Source organism: Alnus glutinosa, chromosome 4 (assembly GCF_958979055.1).
Source record: "Alnus glutinosa chromosome 4, dhAlnGlut1.1, whole genome shotgun sequence".
Lineage (NCBI taxonomy): Eukaryota > Viridiplantae > Streptophyta > Magnoliopsida > Fagales > Betulaceae > Alnus > Alnus glutinosa.
This window is the reverse complement of record NC_084889.1, coordinates 12,101,253-12,119,761: the sequence shown is the minus strand read 5'-3', so window position 1 is coordinate 12,119,761 and position 18,509 is coordinate 12,101,253. Positions and strand designations below refer to the sequence as shown.

Sequence of the window (18,509 nt, the reverse complement as noted above, 5' to 3'; positions counted from 1 at the left end):
AAATACTTAATAAATTTCGAAAAATAATTTACGCTTTTTAAAAGCGAAAATCAGTTGTTATATATATATATATATTTTTATGTTGTGAATAAAAATTAATTTTTATAAGTTAATATAATGGAATGAAAATATAAAAAATATTTGTGATTTTCCGTACGCGCCAATGAAAAATATTTTTCTGAAAAATGACTTCCCAAAAAATATTTTATAACGGAAACTATTTTACATCAAAACAAACGGAGCATTAAAGTCAAATTCTGTTAAAAAAATTGACAGATTCCGTTAGGTATTACGTGTCGGTAAACACATGCCACTCTTAATAATATATATATACACACACATAAAACTTAAAAACTTATTTTTTTAAAAAATAAAAAAGGACGGTTGCCGGTTGGAAAAAAAGAAAAGAAAAAAAAGCGTAAATTATTTTTTATTTACGTTTATAAATCAAAAACCAAAATTACTTCTCAAAATACATTAATAAACATGCTCATTTAATTTGCAACTTTGAGGGCTTAAGCTTTTTGAAATTTTTAAAAGCATTTTGCAAAGGATATTTGCTTCAATTTTGGCTAAGAACTTGAAAGAGCTTTGCTATTTGTCTCTTTTATTGAAGAGAATTAAGGGGATTATCCTACGAATAACACTTGTAATTGTATGGCATCTATTAGAATGAATGTGCATAAAAACAAGAGTGAATATCGGATGATAGAGCAAGCGATGCCGACACGAGAAGAAATTTCTTCCTTGCACACTTCTTTTGCGTTTGCTTGGCCCTGTCTTTTTCTTATGGCCGCCTAGTCCAACAACTTTTTATTTTACCTAATGATCGTTACCCCTATATTGATGTAGCAACACTTGCTTTATGTCAACTTTTGAAAAGATAAAGGAAAAATATTCTATCAGAGAATCTTCAGCAGCAATGATAGTTAAAATAATTATTAAAAATATATAATTTTTTATTTTAACTATTATTTTTTTTATATTCTCTTTAATATGTTGCCTATTCTATCATCTTCTTCCATTTAAATATTATTTTATTTGAAAAAAAGTGTGAAACAAATAATGAGAGAGAGAAAATAATAATAAAATCTTCGTAGTGTGAATAGTGAATAAACATAAGAGCCTATTTACTATTCACACTAGAAGAAAAAAATCTATTTTACCTATTCTGCTGGAGACGTAAAATGGCTCATAATAGTCAAATGAACTATTTACCTGTTCTGTTAAATATGCTCTTGTTATAATATATGTATGTTATCAATATTTTTTAAAAAATAAAAAATCTATCTTACTTCAAACTATTTCTCTTCTGGCATTTTCACTCCCCTATTTTTAGGTGCATATTCTTTGGCGTGACACTAAATACTATAATTTGATCCAATTCATTCAAAATCTAATAATACATTTTTAGTTCCACGACAAGGAAACAAAGAATATGCACTTGGAGGGTACACGAGTGAGAGTATGTTTTTCATTTCTATTTTTCCTCAATTACTTAATTTACTTGGGTGTATGTTTGGTAGATTAGGAGGATTCATTTCATATCTAATAATGATAAATGTTAGAGCTCATTCTAATGTCATTTTGAAGTATTTTTATGTTGACATGGCATCATGTGTTTAATAAAGAAAAGCTACAGCTTGATTTCTCTCTCCTATTTTTATTAAAAAAAATACAAAATGTTATGTCAGTATAGAAAGACCCCAGAAAAACACTAGAAGGAACTATAGCATTTCTCTTTCATAATAGATTTTTAAACGACGTAACACCGTATACATTGTTAGATGTAATAAAATAAAATCTTGATTGTACACTTGAAATGGAGAGGATCATATTCCATGTTTGGTAAGTGTTTTTTGTGTTGTGATTTGAAAAGAGTTTTCTATGTGATTGAAAGTTAAGAAATATTTTTTTGGTGGAATTCACATTTAAAAAAGAGTTGTTTGTGTAGTCCACCACAAAAAAAAAAAAAAAAATTAAAAATTAAAAAATAAAAACGAAAAGAAAATTAAAATAAAAATTTTGGAAAATTTTTTGGTGTTTAATATTTTTTTTTTCAACAAACAAATACTAAACATGTTTAATTTGAAAAAAAAATAAAAATACATGCTTTTTTTTTCAAATGTGAAAGTTAATTTTTACTTACGAAAAAAATAAAAAATAATAGAGAGGTAGGTATACAGCCACCCTAAGAGGTGGTCGCATAGGCTTCCACAATTGAAAAATAAATATGTGCTTTTTAAAAAAATATTCCAGTAAGGAAATGTAGAATGTTTTCTAAAAAGTGTCCTTTTTTTTTTTTTTTTTTTTAAGTGTTTTAAGTTTTGTTTTTGGGTTAAATACAAATTTATCCATGTGGTTTACCAATTTATCAAAAAGCTTTTTGGGTTTTCAAAAGTGATAAATTTGGTCTACATGGCTTATTGGCTTTCACATTATCAATACGATCTTTTGGTCTATCTATCGTAATAAAAAAAAAAAAATACAGAATTACGATTTTATTTTTATGTTTTTCAATAAAAAAAAAAAAAAAGAAAAAAAAAAAGGTGGTGTTGGAGTCTTGGAGAAAATTCATTCGGCGAGTGGTGGTGGGGTTCTTCAATGACTCCCCATGGAGGTGGTCGTAAGGGTTAAGGTCTCATGTAAAAGATAATTGCATTGTTTGTAATATCTATGTGAAACTACTACTACTTTCTTTATAAAAATTGCAACAAAAATGTTATTATTGGGGAAATATCTCTCATGTATGGGAAAAGACACTTTTGCTCCCACGACTTGGACACATCAGACTACTGACTCATCATTTAGGCCAAAGGGTACGGTAGATAAAAATTTGGGTTAACCCCCGAAAATGATTCAGACTCGTACACGTGTGAGTCCCATGGACAAACAGGACCTCCCTACCAAAGGATCACAGATGTTTGAGTATTGGGGGAAGGGTGTATTAACTTAATAATACTCAGGAACCCCATAACACACTTGGGTAAAGGCATACAGTGAACAAATACGTTTCAAGGTCATAGTAATAAAGGAGCATTAATTAGGTGATATTCCCTCAATTAATGAGTATCTAAGTATTTAATGACATGTGTACTTGGACGGGGCATATTCAGTTAGCCAATATGACAGGTTGTCGCCGTCAAAGGCTAAGTGCTCCATGTACATCATACCGGGAACGTCTGTGACGTCTAATCGCCGTCTGTGAGGTAATCCACACATGCAAGCTATTAATGAAGGGAATCTTTGAGTCGAACCGTGGGGGAAGAAGATGAAATGAGGTATATAAGAAAAAGATTCTCATGTAAGAGAGGTAATTAATTTCCTTATAAACTACATTTACTATCCTAAAGAAATTATCTGAACTGACTTAACCATCGGAGAAGGTTTCGTCGGCCAACCCTTGGCAAGCCTTTTTTGTTTTGCAAGTTATCGGATTTATTCTACTAAGGATTCACTTGGAGCTCGATACATCATCATTCGGAAACTGTCCCAAACAGTTTTTAATTTAACTAAATTATGACACTATAAAAAAAACAATCGCCAAAGCATTAAACTGAAGCTTATTCACATTCATTAACAACTTAAAAATATCATTTGTTCTCACTATACATCTTACCATTGTAATCACATTGTTCACAACTTTACAAAATTATATACAATCTCAAAAAGGCATCACAACCATCTAAACACCAATCTGATGATTTGCAAGCTAATTAATATCTTTATTTGGGTCTCAAAAGTTACGCATCTCCAACCCTAAGGTTTGAACTAAACGTCCTCCTTAAGCAATCTCGCCCCTCTTGCTACTATTGTTGTAAAATTAAAGAATTTTACAAGTAAATTTCTAAGTCCACGACTCAGTATGCAAATATTCAACCAAAACGGTGTATGTGATGTACGCCATCTTTGTTCTAATAAAAATATCTTTCTAAAAATTAAAATACACAACTTGGTCTTTCAAAAAATTAGAAGTAGAAATCTCATTTTAAGTGAAATACACAATTACTTGAAAACTCAATATGATAATTCGCTTTTCACTAAAGACGTTAATGCAAATTCATTTACTTGAAATGAAATGAGAGAAAGTTTTTCACTTATTGGAATACTAAAATTGAAAACTCTTTTTGAACAAAAGATCTGAGTATTTCATTGATCAAAGATCATGAGCATAAAACTCTTACATCACAAAGCATAAAACTCTGCAAAATCATAGTCATATGCTATGAGGTTACATAGTCATAGATACAAACAAAATTCTCGCAATAAAGTATTATCTATGACTTTCATTTTACGCTAATCCATGTTAAAAAATAATTAAATAACAGATTTGCTCTGAGCAGATTAGATCTAAGACAAGAGTAGCCAAATATCCTAAAAATTTATTTAAACCGGCCGTGAGAGATAACCCATATCACCGAACTATCCAGGCCGTAAAAGATAATCTCTTACACCTAACTAACCTTCATCCCTCACGTCTTACTAAAATTGAAAACTCATACTCACTTCAAAGCTAGCCTTTTCTACTTTCATAACACAAAATATCTGAAAATATATAAATACAACTACTTTTACCATTCAATTCATTTATTGGTAAAATAATAATGGAACAACATACTGAAAACAAAACATTCATTCTAAACTCAAACACACACACACAATCTTCAAGCTAAAGGATTATTGGAAGAGGGTTTGATGTGGCGGGTGGGGAATGGAGAGAAAATTAGAATATGGGGGGACAATTGGCTTCCCTCACCTAATTCTAATCTACTCTACAATCCTCACCAACGGTTGGATGTTGATGCTCGAGTATGCAATCTTCTAGACTTGACTTCGGGCTGGTGGAATTTGGCGACTCTCCAAGAACTGTTCTCAACCGAGGAGGCTAATAGAATACTAGGGGTGGTTCCTAGTCCCCTTAAACACCTGGATCAACTTATTTGGAGAGGGTCCAAAAATGGGATGTTCACGGTTAAAAGTGCTTATCATCTTGAGAAGCAAATTCGAGCCCAAGCTTGGGGACAGAGTTCTACTGCTGGGGAGGTGCACACAATGTGGAAGAGCATATGGAGTATCAAGTATGAAAACGCCGGCTGTGGTGAAGAACTTCCTGTGGAAGGTGGGGAACGACTTACTCCCTACTAAAAGCAATTTGTTGAAAAAGAGAATTTCGAAGACTCAACCTCCCCCATATGCCTTCAACTCCCAGAAGATACTTTCCATATTCTCTGGAGGTGTTCGTTTGCTATGGCGGTTTGGCAAGAGCGTGGCAAAAAAATCCAGAAGTAGCAACTCTGACGAAGGGTGAGACATGTTTGAGTGGTTTTGATCACTTAATCGAAGATTCTAAGCTATTGCTTGCCAGACTGTCTTCTTATTCTGTACAGGATGTAAAACGAGAGGATAACCAAGCCGCTCATTGTTTGGCTAAGGAGGCAGCTTCCAAGATGTTAGATGCTGTATGGGAGGAGAAGTGTCATCTTTTCCTACATAACATTGTTTTTGCATGGCAAACTTTTGTTGCTTGATCAATGAAATCACTATTTTCTCAAAAAAAAAAAAAAAAAAAAAAACACACACACACACTTATATATATATATATAGCTGAAATTAGATGTTGTACTGAGTATACTATTTTCTATTACTAAAATTGTCTGTTCACTTTGCTAGTCTTTTTCCCTTTGGCATATGTAGAACAAAATCTTTTATGACCTTAAGGTGTCAAACTTCATCCCCGTTCGACATAATTTTATTGAAAATATCTATTATTGTTGCTTTTGCATAAAAATAATTTTCAAAATTAAAATTTCATATATAAATTGATCATATTATCAATTGAAAGATGTTAACAAAAAAAAAAATTGAATACAAAAATTTAAATATAAAAAAATAATTACTTAAATTTATAGTCTCGAACCTCAAAATCTATAAAACAGGCCTGATTACTGTAGAAAAGACTTTGACGATACGTTGCTTATTGAGCATCTTGAACATGTTGATTGGTTGTCCCCTAATATATCGACTTTATTTTTTAAAAAATAATTTCACTGCTTTTGACGTTTGTTTTGTTTTTCCCTTATATTTTGATTTGATGGCTAATTATTAAGCCTAACTTGATTTTAATTTACGCACTCCATCGTTTTCACCCTTTTTTTTTTTTTTTTGGGTACAAAAACAAAAAACAACACATGAGAAACAGGTTAAGGAGGTGGGTCTTTACCGCATTTGATCCGAATTGACAGGGAATGCTTTCGAAAATTCTGTAGGAAGCAACCCATTTGTGATTGATTCGGTTGTTGTTTTCTGTTTTTTTTTTTTTTTTTTTTTTTTTTTTATTTTTATTTTTAAATATGAAAAAATGGTTATTGGTGATCGTACAAATATAAAGGAGTGAACACTCTAACAACAAAAATGACAATATAGAAACAAACACAAACAGTAAATAATGATTTCATCTTAATTTTAGATAAATCATAAATGAGTCAGGCTTTTTCAAGGACCGTACAAGACAGTAATAAATAGCAAAATGACTCGGTGAAGAGCCCCAAAAAATAAAGACAACAACTACCATAAAGTATACGGTGGTTGTTGAGGGAGAGATTCTGCCAAAAACTGAAAAGGACCGTTGAGAAATAACGAAAACCGACTACAAAAGTCTCCACCACTATATCAAACCACATAAAACCAGGAAGACTACCACCCACAAGCAAAATACAAAATAAAATACAGAAACACAACAATAGAAAAACAACCGCTCCACAAAACATCAACACCAACACGAAAGCGATGATCGAAAGAAATTCGGCGGCGCGTGATGACCAGGGGCGAACCTATTCAGGGCCAGGGGAGGTCCCCCGGCCAAGCCCCAGATTTTTTTTCCCAATAAAAAAAAATTATATATATATATTATCCTTAATTTATTTTTTTATCTTGCCCCCCTAAATATTATTTTTTCAATTTAACCCTCCAATTTGTCAATGCAGGGTCGTCATCTCTGGAGCGTGCGAGACAATTGGGTTGTTGTTGCTTTCATGGTGAAGCACTGACTCATTTTAAAAAGAGTGATTTTCATGATTGGTTTGCGTACATACACAAAAATATTTAGAGAGGATAAGGGGTCTAGATTCAATGAACCTATTCACTGCTGTATCTAGACAAAAACATTTGCAAAGGATAAGGCCAGGGTCTAGATTCATGATTAATTTATCTTTCTTAGGCAACCAACTTTTACTTAGCAACCTATTAATCATTTTCATGGGAATACAGGATCGGTCGTGGGTTTCATGAAGAGCTTTTTGAATGTCAAAGTTTGTTGTATATATAATGAGAAGGAATGAGGTTGCAGCCAATAAATTGAAAGGACTTTGGATATGATCTATCCTTTACTCCAATATTCGATCTTTACAATTTTGTATGTTAAAATAAATATATGAAACAGAAAATATATGTGAAAGAGAAAGAGAAAGCAAAAATATATTAAGGACTATATTATATTGATTCTTGATATATATAACATATTACAAGAGACCTCTACATAGATAGAGGCTATAAGTAGTGATCAAAAAACCCTAGAGTAATTAAGGTAAGAAATAAACCCTATTAAAAAAGATAATATTCTAAGAGGATACAAAGATGAAAAGTGATGTAAAAGATTATTATATTTTTACAAACAATATATTAGAAGTATGAAGGAATATTCTTTTCTTTTTTTTTTTAATTTTATGTGATGCTCAACAAAATGAATTATGATATGCTTTATTTGTCCATCAAATACATCATTACTTGCAATTTGAATACAACTTTTGCGGTCCCATAACAAAAATTAACCTAACTTTTGCAACAACGCACGAATCCAAAATATCTTAGCCGAAGTATGAGCTATTGCATGATTTTCAACTTCAAAACTAGATCAAGAGTCAACAGTACTTTATTTCCTATTCTTATGAGGAACGAGAGAATCCCAAAAAGAAATACAAAAACTCATGTGGTCCGTTTAATACATTGTAACCACACCAATGTATCAATCAAAAGTCTTAACTTCCATGATCAAAATAGATATCATCATGAATGATATGTTATAATCTTATCATATGGAATGTTTAATTCCATTATCAACTATGAACTATAATTTGTAAGTTATAATCTCGGAACTTTGGTGGCTGAAGGTTGTTCATAATCTTTGTTTTAAACAAACATTCTAAGAGAGATGCAATTGAAAGCACAAAAACTAAACTTTCTCTCTTAGCAAATGATAATAAAGGCTTTCGTTCTCTGAAAATAATGCCTCTAGTCCTTTAAAAAATTGTGCTATAAAAACTTTAGAATAAACTTGAGAAAGTGGCCCTAAAATCAAAAAGTCTGTTTTTGAAATATTGCATATTGTCGGTGCTCGTTCGAACTAGGCCATAACTAGTTCAAACGTGTGTAAGGTTTTTATGAGAAAACATGATTTTCGAAGCGACGCATTTACAGTGACTTGGAACAAAACGAAGGATGCGCACCACTACGGATCTAAAAGTAATATTTGCATTTTGTGACTACGACTGCATATATTGAAAATAACCACATACGCATCTGCAATATCAATTAAAATAATAATAATAATTAAAATAAAAAAAAAAAAAAAAAAAAAGGGTTTTTGATATGAACTTGGCTTGGGCTGGAGGCTAGAGCTAAGAAACGGCTGAGTCGAGTATATAGGCCGTGTCTCCTGCAAGTTGGGCTTCACTAGTCCCAATATTGGGCTTGACCACCTAAAGAGAATGGAAAATTGCGTGGGCCGGTCACTCAGGATAAGGGTTTTCTTTAGTTGGTACTTGGTAGTAGAGAGGAAATGTGAAACTATTCTCCACGCAGCCGAAGCTAAACCTCATTCCCTTACTGCTCAGTGCTCGCCACCGTCTGTCACTTTTAAAATCCAGAGCAACAAAGCGCACTGTTACTCAAATTCTTAGAACCATTCGCTATTTTGATCAGCGACGGAGTGCGTCTCAATTCCCTAGCTTCAAAGGTATGCGTTAATCTCTCTTGTTTTTTTTCTCTGGAAAAAGAAAAGTTTCCTAAAATCTTCATGTCGATTCTGTTGTTCTTGTGGTAGATATTATTCTAGGGTTTATTGCGTCGAGCCCCAGTAGAAACAGGAACTTATACATGTATGTTAGATTTTTCTAATTTTTTTAATGGAGGTTTTCGTTGGGTATTTCTCGTTAATGTATTAGGCGATTTAGTTTGCAAGGGTTTCGTGCATTTGGTTTTAGTCTTTAATCTACGGTTCACAATTTAGATTGCAGTTCTTTTATTTTTCGACTAATAGATCATATAGTTAGGTCAGAAGGTTTGATATTTTAGCTTACTTGATGATATTTTGTGCTGGTTTTGTTTTTGAAGTTCAAAGTTTTCATTTCTACTTTTATTATCATTGATTCCTTTTGAAGCTATTTCAGTTTTGATGGAGGGAGGAGACAGCATATTAGAAGCCATCTATGAAGAGGATTACGCGGAGGACATTGATGATGTTGAGATGCTTGATGTCGAAGAAGAGTTGGAGAAGCCCAATTCCCCAAATGAAAAGGGACTAAGCAGTGGTGGAGATGTGAATTTAGCAAGTCAAGGATGTCAAAGTAAAAACAGCAAAAGAAGAGCAAATAAGAAGAAGAATAAGAAAAAGAAGGGTGGCGCGGGGCCGAAAGTTACAGACATAAACAGGTGATTTTCTGCTAAAGTGGGAAGAAAGATGGTTTTGCTTTGTATTGTTGGAACTTCTATCCACATTTAGTTACTTATTTTACATGGCTCCTTGATTCACATATTTCTTTCTATGTTGATAAGCTAAAACTTCATAATTTTAGTGAGTTTCTTTATCAATGCATATACGTCGAAGTATTATAGAGTTGTTTCAACTTAATTACATTGCTTGTTTGGTGGTGTTGTCTTTAACCTTTTCTACATGATGACCAAATAATCTTGGCTACCTTTGGTTGATTTGGTCAGTGTTTTCAAGTCTTATACGAAAGTTTCCATTTATAATCCAATAGATATGCAGTATGTCTTTTTTGCTCTTCTTTTTAATATCGTGGAAGAAAGCATCATCCTTTTCACCCTCGCATGTGTTTTCTTACTTAAGGTTTCCTTCTATGCAATAAACATCGAAAATGGTATAACAAATTTATCGGCATTACTAATTGTTTTGTCTATGTAATTTAGAAGGATTTAGGAGTTCATGCTATGGTCCTAACATTGCTTAATTTCTGTCCTTTGCAGGTTTGTCTTAGATACATGTAAGCGTCTGAGAGAGAAGAAATCGTACATGATATATGCGGCTGTAGGTTGTTTGGGAGTTTCTGCATTAAGTGATCTTGTCAAAGAGGTATTTTACCCTTTCGTGCAATCACCGTGTTGTATTCACAGGACAAGCGCAATAGATCAAATATATAACAGCTTAATGGGTTATTTGAGTAAAGGAAACTCTGTCGTAAACATTAATTTCTCATGGAGAGAAACAGCATTGTATAACTTAACCTTGGAATTAATATCTTTTTGTCGTTTCCCTGCAACATGTGCTATATAATTGTTTTCTACTACTTTCGTATCTTCAGAAAAATCTGAAGTTGGGTTCCCGTTTGATGATTTGCCCTGGTTATATGCCCTTGCTGGGTTCTTTGTTCCTTGCAACCTTATTCGCATAAAATTATTTGTTTGAATATCCTTTCTATTCTGCCTTCTTGAATAGTTCTGGCTTTTGGCCTCTGTATTCCTGACCAAAAGACTGTCATTGGGTCAATGGGCTCTGGACTTAGAGCTACTATGAGAATACCCTAGAGTTCACTCTACTTCTTGAGCCATCTGCCTCTTCTTTCGGTTCTCCTTTAAATTATAATATCAAGGGGAAAAGAAATCCTTTGCTATGGATTGGTCAAATATGGTTTGTTTGCTTCATGGGAGGAAAGGTGAGAATTTTGGTTGTGCTTCAATTTGGACTGGCCTAGGGCTGAAAATGATTATCCACTCTATTTAAGGCCATACAGCCATTCTTAGTTTCTGATGCTCAATATTGTTTCCCTACCCTTGCAGATTTCTCTTGCAGAAGCCATTTTGCTCCTTTCAATCATGTGCTCTGAGCTATGATGTCCTCTGGCTGAACCACTTCGTGATTTGCTGTTTGTGTAGGTTGAAATCATTTTTGTCCTTCTAGTTTTGTCAGTCAGCATGCATGTAAAAAGTAATCCGACAAATAAGAATTAAAAATATTTGGCAAATATTACTACTTTTTAACACTCCAATTGTTGACCAATGAAACGTGTCTATCATGTTTGTTAATTTAGAATCTGAACAGAACAAACATAAATCAGAAATCCCGCTGGTGAAACCAAAGATTTTGTTTGTAAAATTGTGTAGATGGTTAATTTGGTAGATTTTTTATTTTGATACTGGCGCCCAATTATAGCATATCGTGTTACTATTCTTTGCACTAGAAATTTGATTGAGTGGGTTTCCTATCTCCCCCCAACACACCCCCCACCCCAATAACCTTTCTTTCCCTCATTTCTTCATTGGCTACATACTGCCCATTAACTTAGAGTAAAAAATGGTTACAAATCACTTGATTTAGGGTCCGTTAGGAGTGATTACTTTTAAGGCTAATAGTGTATAGAAATTGGAACAGGGTTATGGATTTACATTATGCATTATGTTGTGCTTAGGATTTTTGGGCAATCATGATTCAGCTCTATGCAGGGATAGCTGACTGAAATTTTGTGTGTATTAACATCTTTGGCCTTGTTTACGTTGTAGAAAGAGGGCATGTCTTGAAGTATTTTTGTTCATTAAATCTTAAAAATTATATGTGATATCCATGCATCAAGTATTTGAGATACTGGTTGCTTATAGTGAAGAGGTACTTGATATCTGGGAAAAGGGGCTACTGACTTTTGATATTGTTTCAGTTGTTCTCTTTTACTTTCCCCTACTAGGTACCATTCTGCAGCTGGGATATCTAAAATGATTGTGAAAGTTTCAGGTGGATGCGGTTCAGGCTTGTGGAGGTCAGATGACTGCCGATGGCGGACGCTTACGAACAGGTGGTGGTATATTATGGCGTGTCATCAAAGCTCGAGACCCAAAAGCCTACAAAGAAATAATGAAAAAGGCGAAAGAGTTTGAGGTTTGTAGCTAAACTTCACTTATTTTTATATAACTTGAACTACCATGCTTAAGCTTAAGTGTTTCTTTTCCCTTTTCTAATTGCATACATTCAGTTGCTCATATGTATGATGTTAATGTTTGCATGTATCTATAGTCTGTGTCTGGTTAAAAAAGGTGGATCTTGGAAAGGCTTCCTGAGAGCCCTGGTATCATGTTTGGAGTGACGAGAGATTGTTTCCTGATGTCAAGCAAATTTCTGAAGTCCACTGAGTATTACAAATTTTTAAAAAAAAATGATAACTTGGAAGGGATATAATGTTCTTTAAAGCTTACACTACCTGGAAATATATACACAAACGCAGATGCACACACCCGCATATTCATATATACATACATGTGCTCGCTTAAACTACCTGGTGGTCCAGAGCTACTGGTATAACGGATTTTTAATCTGAAAATGTAAATTGAAGTGCCTTTTCCACTGAATCATGCTTAGGTTTCTTCTTCATTGTCCACTTCCCATTCATCTGCACTGTGTTAAGTATTTTTTTGGTGTTTAGTGCCTCTTGTAAATCTACAATTGCATTGATATCCTTTTCCAAGGTCATACTGAAAAGGGGGTGTGGCTGTTAAAACTAAAGAATCTTAGAGTCAGCTGTCGAAAATTAAAGTGGAAAGACTACTTTTCATGTTTGTCTAAAATGGTTTGATCACTGGCTTGCCATTACCCCCATAAAAAAAAAAAATAATAAAATAATAAAAAAGGAAGCTTGGTTGCTTTATTTGTTTTTTTTTTTGGTCAAACAATGTGGTGGGTGTTCATTTGTTTATAGTGAACACTGCCTTTGTGTATATAATCGCAAATACCAACTCTCTACCCTCAGCCCCGTATTTTCAAATTTTTTATTTTTGGTTCCAAAAAGTTGGTGAGTAAGCTTCTTGCACTTGCAGCATTACATTACCGATGAACTGAAATTATAGTATCGTTATATCATTCATGATAAATTTTTGAAGTGAATGTAAAGTGCCGGCTAATCTTTCTTTATCATTATGCAGAAGCAATTCAAGCAACCAAATATTAGGCGAGAAATGGGGCAAAAGAAAGAGGATGTTTCACCTGGAACTGTCATGAATGGGCCGCCAGTCAATTTTTCAGATGGTTCCCAACTTATATCTGATATGCAGAATCAACCAGAGCAGTCGAATACTACCGATATTAAACGAATATCTGTTCATAACAGGTTACGGATACCTGTCTCATATGATGATAACCTTCTTGGTGAAGATCCTGGCAATGAAGCGACTTGATTTTGGGCATTGGAAACATTCAGGGATGATTGTTGGTTTTTATGCAATTGGTGGAACAAAATGTTTTGACGCATTTGGCACGATTGAAGAATTCCTTGGAGGCAACTATTAGTTTTCCCCTCGTAAAAGAGCAGCTCTCAATTACCTATTTCTTGGTTCTCAACCGATATTTATTTATTTTGTTGAAAGCAATTGTGACGGGTATTGCTTTTCCACCCAACTTGTTTTTGAAATAACACTTGCTAATTTAATATGAATTCAACATGAAATTAGCGGATCAAAGTTTAGGAATATGACTCGTTTAATTAAATGAGTTGAGTTAAGATAAACTTATATAGTTTTATACTCATCTATTCATAACTCGAATGTCACAAGAATACGAATTGTCACTCTTAGGTTTTAACAGATGGGCTACAGAAACTGGTGGCTTCCAAATCTTAAAATGGTACATTGACATTTTTTCTTTTCCAAAAAAAAAGAAAAAAAAACCCTTCAAAATTTGCAATGAGATCTCATATATTGTATATGTATATTTTCCTAATCGAAGAAGGAAAGGGGAAAGAAAACAAAGGGGTATCTTTCACTCTTAATCTGAAGGGAGGAAAGAGAAGGGGAATAAGCAAAAATGCTCGAGAAAATAAAGGGGAACAAGCGGAAATGCTTCCAAACACATTATAAGAAGCAGTTCTAGTGATTTTTTCACCGGAACGAAGTCAAATCCAGCTCAAGTGCCCTTTGACGGCATAAAAACGTGGCGCTTCTTTTGCAAAAATAGGCAAACGACACTGCAATCATCAACTTTTGCAGAAGGGTATCTTTTCCAGGCGGTGGTGGCTGCCTCCACCACCATTCTTGCTGCTGCCTGTTCACTATCTGCTGCCCAAACAATGGATGCAACTTGATCATTACTGAGCACGTCCCAGACCTATATTTTCATACACAAACAAGAAGAAGAAGAAGAAAAAAAAAGGTTATTCCAATTAGAAATACAACGAAAAAAGCAATTTCAGTCAAATGGATTGGCCCTTACCCCATCGGTTGCAAGAAGGATGAATTGGTCGTTGGAATTTAGGCGGCGATAGTAGATGTCTGGGATGGCAATGATGCCATGGTCTTTGAGTATGAAGTCTCCAAAAGCTCGTGACATGGCTAGGCCCGGAGAGTCATTATTGGGCAGCCACACTCGTTGGATGTGTGGCTCTTGCTTTAATGCACCCACTCGGCCATTGCATTTCCTTATTCTTTCTGCTTCACCTATCTCACAATGAAAAAAAATTCAATTACTAGTGTGGAAATTTATGTGAAATTGGACAAGTAAAGTTATGTGGCAGTTTGGTCCCACAAGTAAAGTTTCAGGAAATACACTTCTTAGTGTGACAAGTATCGGGGCAAAACAGTGCTCTCAGTTCTGTAATTTTTAAAGAGAAATGTTACACGAACTCTTTCTTTTACACTCTCAAGTGTTTACTCTCTAATGTGGCAGTTGCAGAAAGAGAGCAAGCACATTGAATAAAAAAAAGTTATAGTGGAAAGCTAACGTCACAACTGTTAAATTAGGGAGTAACCACTTGATCGTGTAAAAAATGGAGTTTGTATAGCATTTCTCATTTCTAATAGTGTTAATGTGTTTTGAGAAGTGTTATTTGGTTTTTATGTGACATCAAGCTGAAAACATATTTTGTGTCTTGAATTGTCCGTTAATGTATTTGTTGTGAAAACAAAAAATTTAACAAACATTATCGTAAAACTCTTACAAGGTAACCCTGGCTTTAAGTCGGTGGTTAACTGAATTGCTACAACTCCATTATCTGTAATTGTCCCTAAAATTGCCCTTGAGTCCCCTAGATTAGCTATAACAAGATCTTCACCCTGTTTAAGTTTTCAATCACAAAAACATAAAAGGTAAGGTTTAACTTCTCCAAATAATAAATTCATAAACAAATGAAAAACGCTTAGAGTATGCAATTGGAATGACGTGGCAATTTTAATAACTAATTTTCATTGCCACATCATCAAATTGACTGTCTACTAAATAGCGTTTATGAGAGAAATAATTAGTTCATATTTTTACCTGTTTTATGACAACAACAGCGGCGGCTCCGCTACAAGAGCAGTCCAAATTCTCTTGAAGCTTTATCTCCTTGTCCATCACCTTGAAGGCATCAACGCAAGCCTCCTTCCATATATGAAAACTCTTGCTTGGTATTATAAATTCACCTTCTATTCTCTCAACGTGGTTTTGAAAGTTACCATTATCGTCGACTGCATTAATCTGCGCCAGAGCCTTTTTCTGGCTTAGTATGAGCGACGGCAGGCGGTTGTTTACTAGCTTGCTCACCGTATGACCATTCTTCCCATGCCCGTCAAAAACTCCACACAAAACTCCATCTTCCGCTCCATAGCCCTTGTGATCGAAAGGAAAAAGGAAGTAAAGTTTCAATGGGGGGAGCCTAATAACATTGATGCATATTTGTTTATTTTCCATGCATGTGACCAGAAATTACAGAAAATTTTTATAAGAAATAGCCAAAGCATGAATAAATATTAAGATTAAAAATTAACTAATATATTTAGTGTATCCATATTTCAATTTTACTACTCAATTAGGATTTTTCATGAGATCCTAACGAAAGGATGTCAAAATTTTCAAAATTTTCAAGATACTCCCATTTTTTTAGGAAAAAAAAAAAAAGAAGAAGCAGATTTAGGAAGAAAAAAAAACCCATTTCATGTATGAGAAGTAAACTTTTTTCCCAATGGGAATAAAGAGCAAGTAAATTCTAATTTCTAAGTTAAAGCAGAAGCTGTAAAACTGATGAGGAGCAGAGAGATTAAAGCATCAACAAACCTGGTAAAGAATTGCAGCGTCTTGGTTCACTCCTTTGCTCCCTTGCTTAGAGCAAAGAGAGCCGAGACCAAGATTTCCATTGGAAAAATTACTTCCTTCTAAGAGCATCACTTTTTCACGGCGAGTCTCCCGCGACGCAAATGATGCGCAGATTCCCATTGCAGATGAAAAGATTTGCTCTGTTTTCTTTCCACTTATGGCAAAATAGTTATAGGAAGGAAGGAGAGTAGAACTGTAGATGTGGCTCCCATAGGTGTGAAAGAACACTTAATTTTTTGGTTGAATATTTATTTCTTTCCTTTTTTTAATCATTCTAGGCTACCCCAAGACTCAGTTGAACGGCCGGGGTGAAAAAAGATGGAGAGTGGAGACGGTTGTTGACCGTTGACCGTCTTGATGCGCTTTACAGGGAAAGGGGATTGGATCCATGGCTATTGGGTATTCTTTTGGGAAATTCCATGGTAATTTTATATTTGCTTAAGAAAATATTAATAAAATAAAATAAAATAAAAATATCCATGGCAAGTTTGGAATAATCTGGTCAAAAAATTTGCGAAGAATATAGAATGAAAAAATTACATTATATTCCTAGTCTTATGGTGTAATCATGGCTCATAATTCTCAAGTTGTCCCTTCTCAATTAAAAGGACCGACATTGAAATCCGTCGTGGAGGTATCTCTTTAAGACGATAAACCTGATCAAACGGATCCTGACCATAGAATCTGATTACTTTTTGAAGATCATCAATACTATATATTGAATGATTAGATCGACTGTGTAAGTTGACCCTCTCTCAAATTTTCTAGATAACTTCTGTTTGGTATGTCAACTCCATAATTGGAGGCAAAGAATCATAAGTCATTACTAAAACAAGCTCATGGCCTGCAAGGGAATGAGGCTCAAATGAAACCTTAGGAGGTCCAAGCATTATTCACTAAACAATCATACAGTAATAGACCAACGCTTATGATGAACGATCTATTAAGGCCCAGTTACAAGGATGAGCTTAATGGCTGACATACACGGGCTAGATGTTCTGCGAGTCCGCATTATGCAATATCTTGTACTGCTGAAGTAGATTTTTGCATGGCAGGACCGAACGATGGGTTCATGCAAAATAAAGGAAAAGTCATTGGAAAAATGTTGGTCCTTTGAGGATCTGAGAGCCTCTGATGATGCTTACGTTAGTAAATGGCTTTGAGAATAAAACTGAGTATTGAGAGTTTTTAAAGTTGTAAAGGGCATGCCTGTTTTTTGGGGAATGGGATACTTTTAATGTGAGGCTCCATGGAGGTGGTCCCTAGTGGAGTGCTTGATAATATGTCACAATAAAATTACTGACTTAAGCATCAAAAGCATCCTTCGCTGGCACACCCAAAAAGCCTTTGAGCGGACCCATACTTTGTTTTGTAAGCACTCATTTGCTTAGACTCGATTTTGTAGATTTTAGCATAATCATATACTATGCCTCATATTAATCCGGCACACCCAACAAGCCTTCGAGCGGACCCTTCTACCGTTTCGTGGGTACGCAATGGCTTAGACTTGATGGTGTAGATTTGAAAATCATCATATACTATGCCTCACATTAATATGTGATCAAGGCTTTACTTAAATTTTTAAATGTAGCAAAGCCTCTTAAAAGCAACACTTCACCAAAAAAGTCACTGAGCCATTTGAGACCATTGATCAATTGGATGAATTAGTATCTTTACCATTTTCAATATATATATAGAGAGAGAGGGACAGAACTAGGGGAGCCGGCAGGGGCCATTGCTCCCTCTTAATTCCAAAAAAAAAAAAAATAGCCTACTGGCCCTAAATAACAATTTTCTTTGACGTCTGACCTCTGCCCATAAGAGCTTTTGGCTCCATCCCTATATATATATATATATTTGATTGTTTTTGAAATTTCAGTTATATTTGATTGATCAAGTAATTTTGGCCATCTACACGTCAATCAGCATTGCAGTCAGGGAATCGTTGAGTAAATAACTAGATTCTCTTTCTCAAACTATTTTCTTCTTCTTTTTTTTTCTTTTTTTTTCTTTTTTTTCTTTTTTTCTAATTGAATAAGAAAAAAAAGGTTATAAGGGAGGATCTTTCCCACTCTTTCTCAAACTATCTTGAATGCACATCTTGCCTTTTATGTGAAATCAATAATTAATCTGAGAGTTATTGACACTTGAATCTGCGCATGGCTTGCTTGGA

The 18,509-nt window shown here is 34.3% G+C and overlaps 2 protein-coding genes across 4 annotated transcripts; one reads left to right on the top strand and one right to left on the bottom strand.

Moving 5' to 3' along the window:
- Positions 1-8,834: 8,834 nt before the first annotated feature.
- LOC133866627 (uncharacterized) lies at positions 8,835-13,718 on the top strand. Of its 3 annotated transcripts, none has more exons than XM_062303215.1 (5): positions 8,835-9,010; positions 9,455-9,705; positions 10,261-10,366; positions 12,017-12,160; positions 13,198-13,718. In XM_062303215.1, the coding sequence occupies exons 2-5, from the start codon at positions 9,521-9,523 to the stop codon at positions 13,447-13,449; spliced, it is 687 nt and encodes a 228-aa protein (XP_062159199.1). In that variant the 5' UTR covers positions 8,835-9,010; positions 9,455-9,520; the 3' UTR covers positions 13,450-13,718. The 3 variants fall into 3 exon arrangements, with proteins under 3 accessions (XP_062159199.1, XP_062159197.1, XP_062159198.1); XM_062303213.1 differs by having other exon boundaries at positions 9,444-9,705; XM_062303214.1 differs by having other exon boundaries at positions 9,435-9,705.
- A 229-nt stretch (positions 13,719-13,947) lies between these two features.
- On the bottom strand, positions 13,948-16,534 carry LOC133866625 (probable protein phosphatase 2C 72). Its single transcript, XM_062303212.1, has 5 exons — positions 16,298-16,534; positions 15,521-15,853; positions 15,204-15,318; positions 14,480-14,703; positions 13,948-14,374 (listed from the first exon to the last, which is right to left on the bottom strand). Exons 1-5 carry the CDS (start codon positions 16,454-16,456, stop codon positions 14,174-14,176), a joined length of 1,032 nt encoding a protein of 343 aa, XP_062159196.1. The 5' UTR covers positions 16,457-16,534; the 3' UTR covers positions 13,948-14,173.
- Between the last annotated feature and the right edge of the window lie 1,975 nt (positions 16,535-18,509).